General features: G+C 45.6%; 1 protein-coding gene across 4 annotated transcripts in view; it reads left to right on the top strand.

The window, feature by feature from the left end:
- LOC110497555 (intersectin-2) overlaps window positions 1-20475 on the top strand; it is a 35887-nt gene extending 15412 nt beyond the window's left edge. For 2 of the 4 annotated variants that reach the window (XM_036954509.2, XM_090210828.1), the window contains exons 14-39: window positions 1390-1530; window positions 1657-1744; window positions 1985-2124; window positions 3120-3259; window positions 4781-5529; window positions 5739-5863; window positions 5982-6208; window positions 6375-6468; window positions 7924-8120; window positions 8312-8367; window positions 8457-8623; window positions 8712-8757; window positions 8873-8994; window positions 9091-9187; window positions 9317-9511; window positions 12764-12885; window positions 12970-13076; window positions 13203-13386; window positions 13657-13755; window positions 13955-14122; window positions 14207-14419; window positions 14643-14761; window positions 14878-14960; window positions 15060-15143; window positions 17280-17453; window positions 17715-20475. In XM_036954509.2, coding sequence (XP_036810404.2) covers window positions 1390-1530; window positions 1657-1744; window positions 1985-2124; window positions 3120-3259; window positions 4781-5529; window positions 5739-5863; window positions 5982-6208; window positions 6375-6468; window positions 7924-8120; window positions 8312-8367; window positions 8457-8623; window positions 8712-8757; window positions 8873-8994; window positions 9091-9187; window positions 9317-9511; window positions 12764-12885; window positions 12970-13076; window positions 13203-13386; window positions 13657-13755; window positions 13955-14122; window positions 14207-14419; window positions 14643-14761; window positions 14878-14960; window positions 15060-15143; window positions 17280-17453; window positions 17715-17872 — 4095 coding nt within the window. In that variant the 3' untranslated portion in view covers window positions 17873-20475. Of the gene's footprint in view, window positions 1-1389; window positions 1531-1656; window positions 1745-1984; window positions 2125-2768; window positions 2850-3119; window positions 3260-4780; window positions 5530-5738; window positions 5864-5981; window positions 6209-6374; window positions 6469-7923; window positions 8121-8311; window positions 8368-8456; window positions 8624-8711; window positions 8758-8872; window positions 8995-9090; window positions 9188-9316; window positions 9512-9989; window positions 11871-12763; window positions 12886-12969; window positions 13077-13202; window positions 13387-13656; window positions 13756-13954; window positions 14123-14206; window positions 14420-14642; window positions 14762-14877; window positions 14961-15059; window positions 15144-17279; window positions 17454-17714 lie in introns of those variants that run through there. The other 2 variants (XM_021573714.3, XM_090210829.1) reach the window with 2 other exon arrangements.
- The last annotated feature ends 1531 nt before the right edge of the window (window positions 20476-22006 follow it).

The raw sequence follows: 22006 nt of genomic DNA, 5'->3' as shown, positions 1-22006 counted from the left end.
TCTATCGCATCCCACAACTGTCCCAGACTATGTTTGGAATATTTATTTCTCGCACAGAAGGACAAGTTTGATCAATAGAATAGGTCGACTTTTGTACTATAGGGGATAGTAGATTGACATAGGCTAGTGCTTTTGCTGTTTGTTAGGGCTACTCATCTTGTTGGCTGATGAAAAGTAAATGTGGATAGTTCTTCTAGCATCTTCAATATGTACCTCGGAATTCAGTAAGAAGGACGTGCATAACTGCGTCCCCGACGTGTCGGTCTTCACTTGTAGCCTACTTTGGAGCTGAGATGGATGCCTGTGAGAAGAACCCGGATCACGTGACCGGCATTGGCCAATAAGTATTTAGATATCTGAGAGAGCCATGTGAGTGAGAGGTGCTTCAGAACACGCAGCCTGTAATCCGAAGAATTTCATTATTATATTCAGCCCAATATTGGCCTCAAAAGGCATGGATTTTTTTAAGGGTGCATTACGGCCATACTAGGGGGATGCCGCCTGGAAATTCAAGGCATTATCAAGTGCTTGTGAAATTGTGAATGAGAGACTGATGAAGCTTGTGTAAGAAGCAAAGCAGAGCTCATGCTTTTCATGCACATTTTTTCAAATCATCATTAGAGTCCCATTATGCAGCCTTAGAATTTATAAAAAAATCTAAACATATCGCCCAACTTTTGTAACTAAAGTTGCATAAATGACTCTTAATTAAGCATATAAGAGGACCTGTGTCTTTTGTTAACTGCTCAACACAGAAAAGCCCCATGTGCGCACTCCCTCAGAAATCATTTGGAGAAACCATCCTTTCAATTGTATTCTTCATACTATGAAATAATATAAAATAATACCACGGAATTGTAGGCTAATCTTGTCTGCTAAATGAACTAGTGCAGCCCATATGGCATAGCCGGATCAGGACCTAACATAAGGACATCTCAGAGTATGCTATTCTGTTCTTCTGAAATAGATGACATTTTCTTCATATCATGTTTCTTTAGTCCTGTCTAAAATAAAATCATGCATTTATTCTGATGGTGTAGGCTATATTACATGGAGATGTTCCAAAGGTCTGCATCAGTGGCTTGTATTCTATGTGTGGAAGCCAGGAGATGCTAAATGTGTTTTGTTAATTAACGGTCAATTACCGTGAGACCGGCAGTTATTTCCTTGACAATCGACACCTGATAATTTCATGACCTCCACAGCCCTAGGCTACAACGTGCGCACACGCACGGCTACACTCACTCTCTTTCACTCTCTCTCCCATTTTCACTCACTTAAATTCAAATGAGCTTCATTGGCATACTCAAATCACTCTGTTTCTCCATTGGTGTCATAGTTCCTAATCTACCAGAATCCCAATGGTATCTGACCACATCTCTCTCGTAGGGTAACAAACACAGGCAGATCTCTGAGCGGCTGAATGATGCTCAGCGCAGGAGGACGATGCAGCGGAGCGAGCTGGAGCTGACCAACCAGAGACGAGACACAAGCAGACTGGACATCAACTCCCTGCAGAGACAACTAGAGGTGTCTGTCTCAGTATTAACTGTATTCTCAGTTACTGTTTGCCTCATTTCTTCCCTCGTGTTTCTGGTGTGTCGTTGTCTTCCCCACCCCCCCCCTCCTGATGATGCGTTTGTTCCTGTGCTTAAGGAGTACCAGAGGAAGCTGTCCCAGCTGACTCCAGAACAGCAGAGGCTCAGTGACAAACTGAGGAACATGGCCCTCAACAACCTGCCAGGTATGGGCTGGGGTTAGGTTAGGCTGAGACTGGGGCTAATTTAGGCTGTGGTGGAGTGCTAGACTAGTGTTTATGGATTGTTTATACAGTAGGACTAGGTTATATGGCTAGACTAGACACATTTTCCCGTTCAGTCAAACATAAACAATCTCACATGACTGAATAGGAACCTATGTTGGAAAACCATGGTGAATTCTACTGAACATTTTCCTCCTGTCATTCTCAACTCTTCTTCTCCAGTCTCCACCATGTCCACGCTGAAGCGCAGCGCCAGTGAGAAGGACGGAGTGTGTCGGAAACTGAAGCAGCAGCTGGATGCTCTGGAGAACGAGACGGCTGCTAAACTGGCCGACATGGACCAGTACCAGAACGACATACAGGTACGGACATTTAACATTTTAGGTCAGCTGGATGTCCAACACCCACGTCACGGTGAATATTAACACTCACTCGCTCAAATGTTATGGTAATATGTTGAAGTATTTATTTCAGCTTTATTTAGCCAGGTAGGCAAGTTGAGAACACGTTCTCATTTACAACTGCGACCTGGCCAAGATAATGCAAAGCAGTTTGACACATACAACAACACAGAGTTACACATGGAATAAACAAACATACAGTCAATAATACAGTAGAAAAATCTATAAACAGCATGTGCAAATGAGGTAGGATAAGAGAGGTAAGGCCATAAATAGGCCATGGTGGCGAAGTAATTACAATATATACAATAAGTATAACTTTCGACCTGAAGTGGATATATGATATTAACGTGATTTGATTTGAGACAGGGCTGGAATAATTCACTATTTGTGTGGCTAATATGATTGATAACCAGTCTGCTTTGCTGCTTCTCTCTGTGTCTAAACTACCACTACAACACTGGCCTTTTTCTCCTCCTTTTCTTCCTCTCTTTCCCTCCCTCCCTCCATCCTTTCCTGTCCCCCTTCCCTCTATCTCCTTCTCAACTCTCTCTCTGCCCCCTACACATTCCCTCCTCCCTCTCTCCTGGCCTGTCTTGCTGCAGTATGGGGATGCTGATGACTGCCTGCTTCATGGTCTCCTCTCTCTGGTCAACTGCCTTAGTAACCTCTTCTACCTCCTTAAGGTGCTCTCTCTCTCTCTCTTTTCTTCTCTCTCTCTCTCTGTATTTGTGTCTAGACTCTAAACCACTATTCCCTGAGTTCTCCAACCCCTCTCACCCCTGTGCTTGCTGTGCCACCTTGTGGGTTTGTAGTTTGTGCTTCATGTCAAATCCTATGTCGTTTACCTCTCCCTCGTCACAGGTCATTGTGCCTTTGTTATTCTGAATACGTCCCACCCCGTTTAGTATGTGAAATGTGCCCTCTTATTGATGTTGTGCATATGGTAATATCAGGATCTGAGAGAGAGCCAGCGGAAGCAGCAGTCGGCTCTGGATAAACTACGGAGCATCAAAGAGGACAAACGGAGAGAACTGGAGAGACAGAGGGCGCAGGAGGAGGAGAGGAAGAGGAGGGAGGAGGAGGAGGCCCAAAGGTGACTTGGTCTCTCCTCTACGCACACATATACACGAACACACACACACACAGTGTATTCAGACCCCTTCACTTTTTCCACATTTTGTTACGTTATAGCCTTATTCTAAAATGTATTCAATAAAACATTTTCCTCATCAATCTACAGACAATTCCTCATAATGACAAAGCGAAAACAGGTTTTTAGACACTTTTGCAGATAAAAAGTATGCAGACCCTTTGCTTTGAGACTCAATCTGTTTCCATTGATCATTCATGAGATGTTTCTACAACTTGATGATTTGGAAAGGCACACACCTGTCTATATAATGTCCCACAGTTGACAGTGCATGTCAGAGCCAAAACCAAGCCATGAGTTTGAAGGGATTGTCCGTAGAGCTCAGAGACAGGATTGTGTCGAGGCACAGATCTGGGGAAGGGTACCAAAAAATGTCTGCTGCATTGAAGGCCACCAAAAACAGTGGCCTCCATCGTTCTTAAATGGAAGAAGTTTGGAACCACCAAGACTCTTCCTAGAGCTGGACGCCCGGCAAAACTGAACAATCGTGGGAGAAGGGCCTTGGTCTGGGAGGTGGCCAACGGCCCGATGGTCACTCTGAGAGCGCTCCAGAGTTCCTCTGTGGAAATGGTTTTCCTTCTGGATGTTTAGCCCATCTCTGCAGCACTCCACCATTTATGCCTTTTTACGCCAGACGGAAGCCACTCCTCAGTAAAAGGCACATGACAGCCAAATTGGAGTTTGTCAAAAGGCACCTAAAGACTCTCAGACCATGAGAAACAAGATTCTCTGGTCTGATGAAACCAAGATTGAACTCTTTGGCTGAATACCAAGCGTCACGTTTTTTTCGGAAACCTGGCATCATGTTTTTCAGCGGCTGGGACTGTGAGACTAGTCAGGATCGAGGGACAGGTGAACGGAGCAAAGTACAGAGAGATCCTTGATGTAAACCTGCTCCAGAGCGCTCAGGACCTCAAACTGAGGCGAAGGTTCAGCTTCCAACAGGACAGAGACCCTAAGCACACAGCCAAGACAATGCAGGAGAGGCTTTAGGACAAGTCTCTGAATGTCCTTGAGTGGCCCAGCCAGAGCCTGGACTTGAACTTGATTTGAACATCTCTGGAGAGACCTGAAAACAGCTGTGCAGTGATGCTCCCCATCCAACTCTGCAGATCCTCTTAAGCTCTGTCAGGAAGAATGGGAGAAACTCCCGAAAATACAGATGTGCCAAGCTTGTAGCGTCATACCCAAGAAGACTCGAGGCTGTACTGAGTAAAGGGTCTGAATACTTATGTAAATGTGATATTTCAATTTAATTTGAAATACATTTGCAATCTTTTGCTTTGTCATTATGGGGTATTGTTTGTAGATCGATGAGGGAAAGTAAACAATTTGATACATTTTTGAATAAGGCTGTAATGTAACAAAATGTGGAAAAAGTCTTTCCAAATGCACTGTATACACGCTCAAGCATGATTTGTTTTGACGTTGACCTCTTTCTCCCTCCCTCCCCTGTCTACCCAGGCGCATTAAGATGGAGAAGGAGCGTCAGTGGCAGAAGAAGCTGCAGAGAGAGGAGGAGGAGAGACAGATGAGGTTGCAGGAAGAGAGGGAGGCCAAACTGAGAGAGGAGGAGGAGAAGGAGGTGCAGGCCCGCCTCTTAGCTGCTAAAGAACAGGCAGAACGGGAACGCAGAGCAGAGGAGAGGAGAGAGCAGGAGAGGAGGATGCAGGAGGAGAGGAGAAGACTGGAGGAAGAGGAGAGGAATATGAGGGAGGAGGAGAGAAGGAAACAGGAGGCGGAGAGGAAGAGAGAGGAGGAGGAGAGGAGAGAGGAAGAGAGGAGGCGGCAGGAGGAGAGGAGGAAGCAAGAAGAGGAGGATTGGCGCAGGAGAGAGGAAGAGAGGAAGAGGTTAGAGGAGGAGATGGAGAGAGAGAAGGAGGAAGAGGAGAAGAGGCGGCAGCGGGCTGCGGACGCAGCAATCCGAGACGCAGAGGAGAGGAAGAGAGTGGAGGAGGAGAGGAGAAGGCAGGAAGAGGTGGACAGGAAGCGGCGCGAGGAAGACAGGAAAAGAGTGGAGGAGGAGAGGAAGGAGGAAGAGAGGAGGCGGCGGCAGGAGGAGGAGGAGGAGAGGAAGCTGAAGGAAGAAGCGATGAGGAAGCTGGAGGAGGAGAAGAGGAAAAGACAGGAGGAGGCGTTGCGGCCGAGTGCAGGGAAGACAAACATCCATGACAAACTGTCAGCCCTTCTCAGAGGACTAGAGGAGAGGAAAGGTAAGGAGGAACAACTAGACATTCAACTGTTTCATTCCCCTGCATTCTTTTCATTCATTCATTACCTTTATTAAACCTATATTACGATATCGAAAACAAAAAGGCACATGATTGGTCTTTTCAAATGTAGCTCGCAATATAGGTGTAATGAAACATTAATATATTTTCAAATGTAAACTGAGGTGCTGTAATGTGAATGGCTGTTCCAGGTGGTCTGCAGCCCCAGGCCATGGAGCACAGGAAGTCTGCGGCGCTCACTTCCTTCCGGGCGCTCTACCCTTTCACAGCTCGCAACCAGGACGAACTCAGCTTCGAGGCCGATGAGCTCATCGAGGTTAGAACCATAGAGATGACTAATTCTAAATGTAATTCTACACTCTGTCGTAATTTCTGAGTACAGGTTTGTGCTTCTTTGTTGTTTGACCTTTGTGTGCCCATTCATGTGTGTCTAGGTGGATGAGAGTACGGAGCGGGAGCAGGGTTGGCTGTATGGCTGTCGGCAGGGGAAGATGGGCTGGTTCCCAGAGAGCTACGTGGAGAGACAGGCCAAACCAGAGACACCTGCTGTTATTAATGCAACTCCAGCTGCCACTACCACTGCTGTTGCTACTACTGCTGTTTATGCTACTGTTGCTAAACAGGCCCCCAGACCACAACTCTCCACTCCCAAACACACAGGGTAGGATGGCTACCACACACACACGCACAATTACTACCCATAGGTCCTTTGCCTAGGACCGTGTTACCTTTCCTCAACCCTGATGAGACATTTTATATGGTGATTCATGTAAATACTGTACTACTGATTCAAAAGTTCATGACATTTGACCCTTGATGTCTTCTAGGAAACCCGGGGGAGACGCTACCATGCCAACGGGACAGAACTCCGCCTTCACTCCTACACACGCCCCTCACCACGCCCCCTTGGATCAGATACAGGTATAGGAGAGGGGTGGAACGAGCCAATTGGAAGCAAGGGATGAGTTGGTGGCCAATATCGTGATTGGTGATGGATGGCTCCACCTTCTCAGGAGCACAGCACACTGGCACACCTGTTTCAATTAGTCAAAGGCTTTATGATTAGTTGACTAATTGAATGAGGTGTGCCAGCTTAGGGTTCAAACTAAAATGTAAAGCGTCTGCGTCTGTCTTAAATCTTTTAACACTGAAGGGATAAGGGGCAAGGGGTTGTTATTGCTCCAGGTATTCCACGGTACTGTGCTGCCATAGCCGCCCTCACCGTCGCCTGTACACAATATAACCAGGACGTTGGAGTGGAGGAGCAGGAAGTGTTGGGTGATATTTACACTGTAATACCCCACACAGATCACGTTGCTACGTAGTTAGCTAGAGGACTCATTTTTGTATCTGTTCCACAGGCAGAGCCATTGAGGCCATCTCCGTTTTGAAATGGTCCTGAACCATATCTTGTGTGTCATTCATTTGTTGTGGCCACTAAAGGGCAGGGATATAGTGTAAAGAGATTCCTATTGGTTGGGAGCGATCAGCCAATGATCAGAGCATTGTCTTCAAATTTGGTTGCCTTGCAGACAAGCAAGGCAACCAAATTTAAAGACAATGCTCTGATCATTGGCTGATCGCTCCCAACCAATAGGAATCCCCACCCAGTTGACTACTTTAAAATGGTGAAGCCCTCACTGGCAATATCCCTGCAAAAAAAACGGTTATATCCGTGATGAGTCCTCTAACTCCGTGTTTACGAACTCGAGTACTCCCAACAGTACACGTTTTTATTATAGCCCCAGACAAACGTACCTGATTCAACTTGTCAACTAATCATCAAGGAGGTGTGTTTGTCCCGGGCTAAAAGACATACAGAGCTCCATGTATGTGTGTGTAAATATATGAGGCGGGTACTTGAGGACCAGAGTTGGGGAAACACTGCTCTGACCTAACGCTGTGTTGCTACCAGACTAGACCGATTATTCCTTATGTCTACTCTGATATACACACATATTCAGACTGCACTGGTTAAAAGGAAGGGACTGGTGTAAGGAATATGACAGAAACTCCCTCCAGCCTGCGTACACCAGTCTAGAACCAGTCTAGAACTTTTAAATTCACGAGGAGTGAAAAAGGAGAGCTAGGGTCCTGTAGGTTTTTCGCTCAAACCCTAGTCTAGCGCACCTAATTCTAATAATTAGCTGGTTGATGAGCTGAATCGGGTTAGTTACGACTGGGGTTGGATTGAAAACCTGCAGGAGGGTAGCTCTCCAGGAGCAGGGTTGAGAGAGCCCTGAACTACAATCTCCCAATTTGACTTTGACCCCTGTCCTTCGGCTCTCTCTCCCCCTCAATCTCTTCCATCCCTCTGTCCACCCTCTTCCTTCGCTGTCTTTAACTCCCTCCACCCCTTGTTCTTTCCTTCTGTAGGTGGCGGGTAGCCTGCAGGCCCAGGCTCTGTGTTCGTGGACAGCTAAGACAGAGAGCCATCTGAACTTCAGTAAGGACGATGTGATCTGGGTGCTGGAGCAGCAGGACAGCTGGTGGCTGGGGGAGCTCAACGGGGCGCAAGGCTGGTTCCCCAAAACATATGTCACACTCCTGGGAGAGAATGAAGACACCACCAAGTAAATACACGCCACACACAGTTTTTCTTAGTTTTTTTTCCCCCTTACACACACAGTTTTGGCAAACAGGCCCTTTTGTTATCAGTGAAGGAATTCAGTCGTGTGTGTGTGTTTTTGTGTAGAATTCAGTCGTGTGCATGTGTTTACTTATGTTATAATCGTTTTAATAATGTATATTTGTCTTGTTCCAGCTCGATAAATTCCCCTCCGGATGGCTCTGAAGCCACAGATGCTGCTCAACAGGAAGGTAGTTTGACGTTTGTGTCTCTGAGAGCTCAAGTTTTGTGTCATCCAATCAGAATGTCTCTGAGGTTATGTTTTGTGTCGTACAATCAGAGTACGTGGCGCTGTACACCTATGAGAGCCCAGAGCCTGGCGACCTGACATTTAGGGAGGGTGATGTCATCCTGGTGACCCAGAGAGAGGGAGAGTGGTGGAGTGGAGGCATCGGAGACCGCACCGGGGTGTTCCCTTCTAACTACGTCAAACCCAAAGAGACAGACGTAAGACGCATGCAAACACACGCACAGTGTACTGCAACTTGTACCCGGCTTGCACTTAAGACCTAAGTACGGTAACTTGTTCTTTCAGACATCCAGCAACTCTGGAAAGTCAGGTCAGCATGGGAAGAAACCAGGTAAGGACATCGCACTACATTATTCCCATGCTGGGAAAGTACAGCCTGGCTGCTCCTTTTTCCCCTCTCAATGTTCCTCTAAATCTGATGGAACTCCCTACTTGTGCGTGTGCAGAGATAGCCCAGGTGAGCACAACATACACGGCCACGGGGACAGAGCAGCTCAGCCTGGCGCCAGGACAGCTTATCCTCATCCTCAGCAAGAACCCCACCGGCTGGTGGCTCGGAGAACTGCAGGTTGGCTGACTGACTGGTTTAGACTAGAATGAAATCAGGCCATATGATTTTGATCGATACAATTTGCTTTAAATTGTTGATTGATTCATCTCTAAGGCGCGGGGAAAGAAGCGTCAGAAGGGTTGGTTTCCTGCCTCGCACGTCAAAATGCTGGGATCCAACAGCGGCAAGTCCACGCCAGCACCTCTACCAGGTAAAACACACACCTATCTCAGGAAACACACGTCTTTAGTAGGTAATGGGTGAAGAAGACCGGCTATCCTTTATTTGGAACTTCTATGCCCTCTCACACCTTGCTCTCCTCTCTCTCCCTCTCCTCCAGTGTGTCAGGTCATTGCCATGTACGACTACAAGGCAGCCAACGAGGACGAAATGAGCTTCTCCAAGGGTCAACTGATCAGTGTGTTCGACAAGAACGACCCCGATTGGTGGAAAGGGGAGGTCAACGGGGTCACCGGTCTGTTCCCAACCAATTACGTCAAGATGACCACTGCCGACACCGACCCCAGCCAGCAATGTGAGTACATCACTTTTTTGATGTGCTTTTCCAAAGTTTCTCAATTTAAGTGTTCACATGACAGGGTGGGCAGATAAATGCCTACCAGTACACATGACAGGTAAGATGGTATGTAAGATGTTAGTAGAGCCAGTTAGCATGGTGAGTCAGACTAGTCTAAAGTTTACCCCCCCCAACTACACAACTGATTCAAATAATCAAAGCTTGATAATGAGTTGGTTATTTGAATCAGCTGTGTATCGCCAGGGCAAAAACCAAAACGTGCACCAACTTTGGGAAACCCTGGGTAAGAGTTTAGCAACGGTGTTATTTATACTCTTGGGCGACATCTTTCCCTGTTGATTCCTTTCTACCATTTCTTCTAATTGTCACCTGTTCATCAATCCATCCATTCTTCTCACTCATGTTTTCCTTTCACTTCTCTCCCTCTTTCCCTCCCTTCCTCTTCTCTCCCCTCTTCATCTCTTTCTCTCTGTAGGGTTGTAGTGTCTCCTCCTCCTCCTCTCCGTCTGAGACCCACTATCACGCTCTCGACTGTTGGAGGCCCCGCCCCTTTACTAACCTCTGACCCCTGTCTGGTCACACCTCTCTGACCTCTAACCTCTGACCTTCTGCCTGTGTCTGTTTGGAGTAGGTTGACGTTATCCTTGAACACAAATCTAGGGTCAGACTAGCCAACCCATAATCCTAACTTGTTAAAGGGATAGTGCAAAATACTGGAAATTAAGCCGTTTTCTTACTTACCCAGAGTCAGATGAACTCGTGGAAACCATTTTTAAGTCTGCATGCAGTTTGAAGGTGCAATCATCCATGACTTAATCTGTCATTGGGTAAGTAGAAAAATGCTGTAATTGCCATAATCTTGCTCTGTCACTTTAACCACGAGGGGAATGAAATAACATCTGTGCCAGTGGTTAGGGTTTATCTTCTACCTACTCTACCACTGATACAGGGTCTGATAGGTTGTCATCCCTTAGTGCAGCGTTGCCCAAACTCTGTCCCGGTGACCCAAGGGGTGCACGTTTTTGTCCTAGTACTACACAGCTGACTCAAACAATCAAAGTTTGATGAGATCATTTGAATCAGTGCTAGGGCAAAACCCCTAATGACCACTCCTTGGGGTCCCCAGGACTGAGTTTGGGCAACGCTGCCCTAATGATCAGAGTTAGCATTAACGTTAGGTAACCTGATCCTAGATCTGTGGTTCGGGGAAGCTACCTGGAGCATCTGTCCCTTTCCTTCCTGCTTTTTCAAGTCAACTCCCACCAACTGGCTTTTTTTAACCTGGGACTGAACCAAGAGCTGAGATTTGACCCGTCTGTCTGTATCCCTGCTGTCCTTAATGCATCCAATGACTTTTCTGACCTGATGTAGGACCCCTGGCTGAATCTAAAGAAAAACGTATGCAAGTGGAAACAAACATGCACATTCCTAAACGGTTTTCTATATTAGGACAATGTTTTGGTGTTTGGTGACCCTGAAGTGTAATGAATGACTCTAATGTTGATCTAGTGGGTCTCTTTCTGTGGCTGTCCCCCTTCACCTGCCCCCTCCTTTCCTCCCATTTTCTCTTAGAAGGAGCGACAGATAATTTTATTAGCCACATTTTTATTTTATTTATCATTTAAGGAAGTTCAGCTCGCAAAGAACCCACTGATTCCTTACTGATTCAATAATGAAGAGTCGTTTGCATTGGCCACACTGTATTTGTTAGAGGATTTGTGACAATCAAAAAGGAGGCCCCTCTGATTCAACTGGAACGATTCATCATTGACTGAATTCTAACAATTAATTTGCTCGGGCCACTGTGTGTGTTTTTCGAAAGCCGTACCTGATTGTGATGATTCATAGCTCTTTGAATCAACTCTTTGAGCTTTGCAGTGTTCAAGAGCAGAACAAACAACTAGTTAGAATCGCACCTTAACTCCTCTGGCGTTGACTATATTATTCTGATTACTGATGCTGTTTCTCTGCTGTGCCTATTTCCGTTTTAGTGCATGATCAAGCTAGAGTGAAGTAGCTAGCTGCTGTAACACTGAAAAGGAAACTAATCTATGCAAACTAATGGATGTTGTTGGACAACCAAGCACTGTCCAGGGGTTGGATTGCTCTTTCTCTGCATCCTACTACAGCTCCACCTACTCTCTTCTGCTAAGGGGCTTGTTCCACATAACACAGTGAGACGATTTTTGAAAATGTACCTCTGTCTTTGCTTCTATCTGAGTCTTGCCCAACCGGTAGTGTGGAGCCGGCTGCGTAGAGTCCAGTTGGACACCAATGACAAAGGAATAAGTGCGCCATCTGCCGCCCGGTTTGGGCTAATCTGAATCCATGGTGAAATTAAAGGCTGCTTTTGAAATGTGTGTCGTCGTCCCTGGGTGTGAATGTTAGGACAGCACTAACGGTATGACCGTTTGTCTGTGGAAGAGATCAGTGTGCGTTTACAGTCAACACAACACCATTGCTATCTGAAATTAACACCCACAGTTTCAGAACTGGAACACAGTATCTAGATATTCTGATCTCTGATTACCTTTTTATTTACCCGGTGTCTTCCCAAGGCAGGGTGACCGTTATCTTGGTCATCTGGAAGTACACACAGTCCTTCTCCTATTTTGGTACAACAGATTTAGCTGCTTGTCTTGCTATGGGGTTAGTGTCTGTGGATGAGAGGGCAGGAGGGATAGAGAGGACAAGGTGAGGGAGAGAGGAGAACACCAGTTAGAGGGTTGGCTAAAGCGAGAGCATCTCATAGTCTACCTGGGCAGAGAGAGACAGCAGAGAGAGCATGAGTTTACACAGGGAAGACAAGCTGCAGTTTCTAAGGCTCTGGGATAAGACAGAAGAGGGGAGGGATACTGGGAAAGAGAAGGAGACCACCTGTATGGGACTCCACGGCTGTCAGAATGGGCACTCTGCACAAGGTAAGAGTGCCCTTGCTTTGGGTGAATGTGTGTGGTTGGTTCTGAGACAGACTATCGATTGATGGGTTTAGGGGAGTGTGTGTGTGTGTGTGTGTGTGTGTGTGTGTGTGTGTGTGTGTTTTCAGAGTGTATACAAATGTGACTGTGCGTTACTGTTCTGAGTATATACAGACGTAGGATCCTAATTTGACCATTAATGTCTCAGCAAAATAATCCTGCAGCTACAGGAAAATTTGCAGCAACAAAAAAGTGATCAAATTAAGATCCTGCATCTGTATGATTCCCTCCTCTCACTTGCTCTCGCTCTTTTGCTCTCTCTCGCTCTCAGGGTGTGCTGACCTGAACAGTCTAGACTCTATGAGTCCCCAGGAGAGGAAGAGACAGGGCTACATCCACGAGCTCCTCCAGACAGAGGAGAGATATGTGGAGGACCTCCAGATAGTCATGGAGGTAACACACCAACACAGACGCTAGAATCGGTGCGCGCGCACACACACAGCAAGCACACTTATGTACTCTACTCCGTGTGTTCAGGTGTTCCATAAGCCCATGTCTGAGTCGGGCCGTCTGACAGAGGCAGAGATGGCCATGATCTTTGTCAACTGGAAGGAGCTCATCGCCTGCAACACCAAACTGCTAAAGTAGGTATTGACGTGGAGTGGGTTTAGGTGTGTGTGTTCACCAGTATGAGTGTCTCGGGCCAGATGGTAAGAACATGTGGTGTTTGTGTTTTAAATGTGTGTGTGTGTGTGTGTGTGTGCTCGTAGGGCTCTGCGGGTGCGTAAGAAGACGGGGGGTGAGAACATGCCTGTCCAGGTGATCGGAGACATCTTGGCGTCCGAGCTGGCTCACCTCCAGCCTTACATCCGGTTCTGCTCCTGTCAACTCAACGGAGCTGCTCTGCTACAGAGTAGGACTGACAACCAACAGGACTTTAAAGACTTCCTCAAGGTGAGAGGGGGAGACTGGGAGGGAGGGAGCATGAAAGAACATACAGTGAGTGAAGGAAGACAAGAGTACAGAGAGAGAGAGAGAGGAAATTAATGAAAAGACAACACATTTAAGTTGGAAGAAGAAGGGTTGGGAGGTAGAATACAACAGGAGAACGTGCGGTGAGTGGAGGAGGAGAACGTGAACATTTCTGATGCATACCAACCGGAGAGAGCTGATTATACATGGAAGGTTGTGTGTTCATATTAAATATTGTTTTTTCTCCATCAGAAAATCGCCACAGACTACCGCTGTAAAGGCATGCCCTTATCCAGCTTCCTGCTGAAGCCCATGCAGAGGATCACACGCTACCCTCTACACATCAAAAACGTAAGTATGCGCGTGCGTCTTTGTCTGCGTGTATAGTACCTGTGTGTGTGTGTGTGTGTGTGCGTGTGTGTACTTTTAACCCGTGTGTATTTTCCATCTGTGTTGTTTGCTCTTTGGAAACCACTTTGTGACAACTGCTGATGTAAAAAGATTGGTGTGTGTGTGTGAGTATTTCACCCCTGTCTATTGGTTGTCTCAGATCCTGGAGAGTACCCAGGAGGACCATGCAGACCGCAGGCCTTTGAGAGAGGCTCTGGAGCGGGCTGAGGAGCTCTGTTCTCAGGTCAACGAGGGAGTCAGGGAGAAGGAGAATTCTGACAGGCTGGAGTGGATACAGTCACATGTACAGTGTGAGGGAGTCACAGAGGTAGACAGATGTGCGCACCGTATATACACACACACACACAGTATCTCAAACACATCTGTAACCCTCCCTCTCTCTCCCTCGCAGAACTTGGTGTTTAACTCTCTGACTAACTGCCTGGGGCCCCGTAAGCTGCTCCACAGTGGGAAGGTGTATAAGATTAAGAGCAATAAGGAGCTGTGGGCTTTCCTCTTTAACGACTTCCTGCTGCTCACCCACGCTGCCAAACAGTTCAGCTCCTCAGGACCGGACAAGCTCTTCAGCACCAAGAACAACACACAGCTCAAGATGTATAAACCGGTGAGAAACAAACGGCACGGACGTGCTCGCACACGCTGGCATTTATTCCAAATGGCTCATTTTGACAAGGAAAAGAAAGGGCACTTCCTATTTTGAAAAGCGTCACTCATCGGAGCCCATTCAAATTGAGAACATCCCCGTATCCAGTTTCTCAATGGTTATGACATGTATTATGGCACGGTTATGACAGCCTTATGGAAGTGTCTTATGTTTCCTTCTGTAGCCGGTGTTCCTCAACGAGGTTCTGGTGAAGTTGCCAGACCCCTCCAGTGAAGAGCCCTTCTTCCACATCTCCCACATCGACCGAGTCTACAGCCTCAAAACCGAGAACATCAACGAGAGGTACGCACAGGCACAAATGCAGGTGCACACACACTAATATGCAGGGACTCCACTCGCATTCCATTACCCTTGCTCATGTCGTGTGTGTGTGTGTGTGTGTACTTTTCGTTCTGCAGGACGGCCTGGGTGCAGAAGATTAAAGCTGCCTCAGAGGACTTCTTAGAGACCGATAAGAAAAAGAGAGAGAAAGCATACCAAGGTCAGTTTTCTGTTTTTCTCTCTTTCACACACACACGCACTCCAATAGTTAAAGCAGGAGTCCTTGTAGTGGTGTGACTATTCTCGTGTGTGTGCGCAGCTCGTTCCCTGAAGGCCAGTGGAATCGGCCGGCTGTTAGTCACCATCCTGGAGGCCACTGAACTCAAGTCCTGCAAATCCAACGGTGAGTTTTATAAGCATTCATACATACAGTGGCAAGAAAAAGGATGTGAACCCTATGGAAATACCTGGATTTCTACATAAATTGGTCACCAAATTTGGTCGGATCTTCTTCTAGTGTTTTACATATCGCACACTCGTGAACAGAGATGTTAGTATGTTCCAGAGATTTCTGTAAGTCTTTAGCTGACACTCTAGGATTCTTAACCTCATTGAGCATTCTGCGCTGTGCTCTTGCAGTCATCTTTGCAGGACGGCCACTCCTAGGGAGAGTAGCAACAGTGCTGAAATGTCTCCATTTATAGACAATTTGTCTTACCGTGGACTGATGAACATCGAGACAAAAATTGGGCGTGCAAAATTATTCAGCCCCTTTACTTTCAGTGCAGCAAACTCTCTCCAGAAGTTCAGTGAGGATCTCTGCATAATCCAATGTTGACCTAAATGACTAATGATGATAAATACAATCCACCTGTGTGTAATCAAGTCTCCGTATAAATGCACCTGCACTGTGATAGTCTCAGAGGTCCGTTAAAAGCGCAGAGAGCATCATGAAGAACAAGGAACACACTAGGCAGGTCCGAGATACTGTTGTGAAGAAGTTTAAAGCCGGATTTGGATACAAAAAGATTTCCCAAGCTTTAAACATCCCAAGGAGCACTGTGTAAGCGATAATATTGAAATGGAAGGAGTATCAGACCACTGCAAATCTACCAAGACCTGGCCGTCCCTCTAAACTTTCAGCTCATACAAGGAGAAGACTGATCAGAGATGCAGCCAAGAGGCCCATGATCACTCTGGATGAACTGCAGAGATCTACAGCTGAGGTGGGAGACTCTGTCCATAGGACAACAATCAGTCGTATATTGCACAAATCTGGCCTTTATGGAAGAGTGGCAAGAAGAAAGCCATTTCTTAAAGATATTCATAAAAAGTGTTGTTTAAAGTTTGCCACAAGCCACCTGGGAGACACACCAAACATGTGGAAGAAGGTGCTCTGGTCAGATGAAACCAAAATTGAACTTTTTGGCAACAATGCAAAACGTTATGTTTGGCGTAAAAGCAACACAGCTCATCACCCTGAACACACCATCCCCACTGTCAAACATGGTGGTGGCAGCATCATGGTTTGGGCCTGCTTTTCTTCAGCAGGGACAGGGAAGATGGTTAAAATTGATGGGAAGATGGATGGAGCCAAATACAGGACCATTCTGGAAGAAAACCTGATGGAGTCTGCAAAAGACCTGAGACTGGGACGGAGATTTGTCTTCCAACAAGACAATGATCCAAAACATAAAGCAAAATCTACAATGGAATGGTTCAAAAATAAACATATCCAGGTGTTAGAATGGCCAAGTCAAAGTCCAGACCTGAATCCAATCGAGAATCTGTGGAAAGAACTGAAAACTGCTGTTCACAAATGCTCTCCATCCAACCTCACTGAGCTCGAGCTGTTTTGCAAGGAGGAATGGGAAAAAATGTCAGTCTCTCGATGTGCAAAACTGATAGAGACATACCCCAAGCGACTTACAGCTGTAATCGCAGCAAAATAATTTTGCACGCCCAATTTTTCAGTTTTTGATTTGTTAAAAAAGTTTGAAATATCCAATAAATGTCGTTCCACTTCATGATTGTGTCCCACTTGTTGTTGATTCTTCACAAAAAAAATACAGTTTTATATCTTTATGTTTGAAGCCTGAAATGTGGCAAAAGGTCGCAAAGTTCAAGGGGGCCGAATACTTTCGCAAGGCACTGTACTTTTTCTTGCCACTGTAGTGTACCTACACAGCAGACATGAACTAGTACCACTTATTACAACGAGGAAGGTTCACTTAAGCAGTAAAGCCCGGGGGGGGGGCCATATACCACAAACCCCCGATAGGTGCCTTATTGCTATTATAAACTGGTTACCAGTGTAGTTAAAGCAGTAAAAATAAATGTTTTGTCATACCCATGGTATACGGTCTGATATACCACGGCTGTCAGCCAATCAGCATTCAGGGCTCGAACCACCCAGTTTATAAACGTAAACATGGCACATGTACAGACTGTATTCGTGTCTTGAGCACTGGTATGTATTAAAACCTTTCCCTCCTCTTCCTCTCTCCTTGTCATCCCGCTCCTCCTCTTCCTCTCCCAGGTAAGAGTAACCCTTATTGCGAGGTAACCATGGGGGCTCAGATCTACACCTCTAGGACCCTCAGTGACACGGTCAACCCCAAGTGGAACTTCAACTGTCAGTTCAACATCAGAGATTTGTACCAGGACGTCCTTTGCATCACCATCTTCGAGAGGGACCAGTTCTCCCCTGACGGTCAGCACGCACACACAAATCCAGACATTCTGGCCACGCTGGCCAGGCAGACTAAATTCAGACGCGTGCCAGGTCTCAAACAGTTGTTGAACATATCAGCTCACCACGTCAAATGATAGAGCAATCGCATTGCCCGACTGTGCAGTTGGTGTAGTACGGTTTATGTATCGCAGCGTCTGCAATGTAGTGGGCCTGGAACGCAGCCTCTATGTATAATGTGTCGGACTGCTAACTAGTCTCTCCTCTCTGCCGTTTCCCCAGACTTCCTGGGTCGCACGGAGGTTCCCGTGGCGACCATAAAGAAGGAGTTGGAGAACAAGGGTCCAGCGACGCGCCGTCTGCTCCTCCACGAGGTCCCCACTGGAGAGGTGTGGGTGCGCCTCGACCTGCAGCTCTTTCAAAACAGAGCATCCAAATAAGGACCTCTGGGCCAACACTGGACGTCCAAATAAAGACGTCCTGCAACTCTTCCAAACGAAGGACGCCAAAATAAGGACATCCTGTTCTGCCGCCACGCTGGAGGGCCTTGGTGGAAATTGTATGTAACTGCTGGTCCTAATGGTTAAGTTTGGGGTTGCCGGATCCTAGATCTGTGGTTAAGCCAGGGCTAACTTTTACCTGGAGCTGCCATGGGTAACACTAACCACCCGATGAGCTAATGGGAAACCTCCCCTCCCTCATAGGAGATCAGACGTTCAGTCCTAAGCACTGATCTGAAGACAGTTTCTAGCCTTTGAGGTTTGACTGGGGGTAGGCAGGGTTGGGTTAGTGTAAAGCTGATCCTAGATCTGTGTTTAGGAGCAGCTTCTAGCAGTAGTGGTTCTTCTTGAACCAGCACAAACACTTATGGCCTATGCACTCCTCTGCAACTGACTCTCACTCTGCCAAGTATGCTTGTTGTAAACTCAACCCAGGCCAATGTTTGTTGAAACTGTATTTATTTCATTACAGATCGTCTAACTCCACAGTAAATATTTGTTAAAGCTAAGATTTTGTTTGGGAAAGTAATATGAGGTCAAATGGAGAGCAGTTGGAAAAGTGTGGTCCTTCTTGCCACGATAGTTTACCACTGGACATGAGACTAATCTCAGGATTGAAGTCTTCTTCCTTTTGCTGCCAGTCTATATTACTGTATCAAAACCTGCTTCTTTTATTTTGTCTCAATCCGTTAATTTTTCTGTCTTATTAGTATAGTAACATTAAAGATACATGTGCAGAGGATTTTTAAGATACTGTGGCGACACAGATCTGACTGAGTTTTAAAACGACCGGTCTGTCTGACTCCCTTTAATGCTTGTTATACTAGACAACATACTTCTGCCATGTGCTCCCTCTCCAATATATGGGTGTTTCAATGGAATAGTTTATTTTGTCTTTGATCTATTATAAATGTTGGGGAGGTCTTGTTCTTTAATTGTGGTTTAGTTGCCTCAAATCCTAAAAGGGAAAAGTATCTTTCTGTTTCTTCCACTCCCGGGCCCATATTCACAGAGGTTCAGAGTAGGAGTGCAGACATAGGATCAGTTTTTCCTTTTAGATCATAATGAATAAGATGATATGGATAGAGGGGACCTGATCCTAGATTAGCACTAGCCTGGTCCCAGATCTGTTTGTGCTTTTGCCTACTCCATTGTCAAGCCAAACATGTTCTGCATGATAATTCGGTTAGGAGTAGGCAAGAGAGCAGAAACAAACTGACACCCAGGCTAGATCAGCACTCCTACTCTGGGATACTCAGTGAATATGGGCCCAGATGCCTCCAGTGGCTCTATAACCATTAAGTGGTGTGGCTGCAGATGACTGGTGAGCCAGAGCGGCTCTTATTGATTTTAATTTATGCAACTATCCAGAGATTTTGATCATCAAAGCATTGTATTCAGTGTCTGAAAAATCTTTCAGTAGCCTTTCATATTTTACAAAGGAATAGTCTTTGAAGGATAACATCCCATTTGAACTATATTATGTAAGTCTTAAGTTTGTAAGACAGGAAGTGATTAGCTGGACAGCCAAGTAAAGTACCGATCTATCAGACTCTCGCTGCCTTTTCTCCCTATTTTATACTGAACAAAAATGTAAACAAACAATTTCAGTGATTTTACTGAGTTACAGTTCATATAAGGAAATCAGTCAATTGAATCAATTCTTTAGGCCCTAATCCATGGATTTCACAAAACTGGGCAGGGGCGCAGCCGTGGGTGGGCCTGGGAGGAAATAGGCCCACCCACTGGGGAGCCAGGCCCAGCCAATAAGAATGAGGTTTCCCCCACAAAAGGGCTTTATACAGACAGAAATACTCCTCAGTTTCATCAGCTGTCTGGGTGGCTGGTCTCAGACGATCCCGCATGTGAAGAAGCCGGATGTGGAGGTGCTGGGCTGGCGTGGTTACACGTGGACTGTGAGGCCGGTTGGATATACTGTAAAATTCTCTAAAACTAAGTTGGAGGCGGTTTATGGTAGAGAAATTAACTTTAAATTCTCTGACAACAGCTCTGGTGGACATTCCTGCAGTCTGCATGTGTGACAAAACGGCACATTTTAGAGTGGCCTTTTATTGTCCCCAGCACAAGGTGCACCTGTGTAATGATCATGCTGTTTAATTAGCTTCTTGATATGCCACACCTGTCAGGTGGATGGAATATCTTGGCAAATGAGAAATGCTCACTAACAGGGATGTAAACAAATGTGTGCACCATATTTGAGAGAAATAAGCTTTTTGTACATATGGAACATTCCTGGGATCTTTTATTTCAGCTCATGAAACATGGGACCAAAACTTTACATGTTGTGTTTATATTTTTGTTCAGTATAATTTGAGCTGCACAAGTCTTCTATTGGGTTTTTTTCATTTGAGGTTTAACTTTAAATCATGTTTTTTTGTGTCAATGATTCTATGTAATGATTACAGTGCTAACAGTGTGGATTCTACATTGCTACCTAACATGCAGTGTGTTCACAATGGGCACAGCATGGCACTCACTGAATCATGGCTCTTTTAACGATAATAAAAGGTATTGAAATCAAACTGTCCAAGATATCTAAACTGAGATTGCCCCTATAGTCATTGGTTTGTATAGACCTCACCAGCTTGTAGTTCTAAAAAACAGAAATTATTTACCTCCAGTTCGTTCAGTTATTCCTATGGGCGAAGTGAATTGGGAAAGAATTGGATTTTGGAATAAATGCAGAAAAAAAGGGCTCTGTTCAATCAGATCCGCTTTAGCCAACATCCGCATAGCGGTTGTTTTGATGGGTGTCTGAGGTGGAACTGCTTTAGCGCTGTCAAATCCACAAGTGGGGCGGCAGGGTAGCCTAGTGGTTCGAGCATTGGACTAGTAACCGAAAGATTGCAAGTTCAAATCCCCGAGCTGACAAGGTACAAATCTGTCGTTCTGCCCCTGAACAGGCAGTTAACTCACTGTTCCTAGGCCGTCATTGAAAATAAGAATTTGTTCTCAACTGACTTGCCTAGTTAAATAAAGGTCAAAAATAAATGGCCCCTGCCATTATACCTAAAGCGGACATTGCCATTGGCTGCACGGAGTCGCATTAACAGAATGTGAGATGTAATCTTCACCTCAATTAGGATGAGAGAAATCCTCATTTTGTTTAATGATTTTTGATGGCAATTATTTCGATATCACCTACACTTTCCTGTTCTGAACTTGTAATGCTAGTGGGGCAGGTGTGGCTTCCTGACAAGGATTGCAAGAACAGCTGCTCACCGATTTGATGGCTCCAATGCATTTCTGTTTCCGACACCGCCAAAACATCAGCCGTGCGGGTGTCTGTGGTCGCAGTTAAAGCTTGACCAGATTGAATCTTGGCCAAGGTTAACAGGCTTATGAGATCTTACACATTTTGTTCTATGAGATAATATCAGTTAACATGACCTTGATGAATTATAAAGCCTTTGTGTGCCTTGTTTAATGACAAATCCTTCAAAATTCACAAGAAATGAGGTTAGCTGATGAAGATTACCTCATAGAACAAAATGTATAAGATCTCCTAAGCCTGTGTTTACCACAGACCTTATTTTTTTTTTGCTTTTATCCAAAAACAAATTTTCCCCATAGGCTTTGTTCAACGAAACATGGCAGAGTTAGTGCCTGCACAAAGATACCAGTACCATAATTGCTCTCTCTTGTCTACTCTGGGTGGTTGCCATGGCAACATAAAGCATTGTCTTTCACACCTGAATGTGTATGTTGTATTACAGTACCAGTCAAATGTTTGGACACATCCACTCATCCAAGGGTTTTTATTTGTACTATTTTCTACATTGTAGAATAATAGTGAAGACATCACAACTATGAAATAACACACATGGAATCATGTAGTAACTAAAAAAAGTGTTAAACAAATCAAAATAGATTCTTCAAAGTAGCCACCCCGTTGCCTTGATGACAGCTTTACACACTGTTGGCATTCTCTCAACCAACTTCACCTGTAATGCTTTTCCAACAGTCTTGAAGGAGTTCCCACATGCTGAGCACTTGTTGGCTGCTTTTCCTTTACTCTGCGGTCCAACTGGGTTGAGGTCGAGTGATTGTGGA

The sequence above is a fragment of the Oncorhynchus mykiss genome, chromosome 19 (genome assembly GCF_057628025.1).
Source record: "Oncorhynchus mykiss isolate SJ-2025 chromosome 19, ASM5762802v1, whole genome shotgun sequence".
NCBI lineage: Eukaryota > Metazoa > Chordata > Actinopteri > Salmoniformes > Salmonidae > Oncorhynchus > Oncorhynchus mykiss.
The sequence above is the reverse complement of the archived record's forward strand: the minus strand, read 5'-3'. Positions and strand labels throughout refer to the sequence as shown.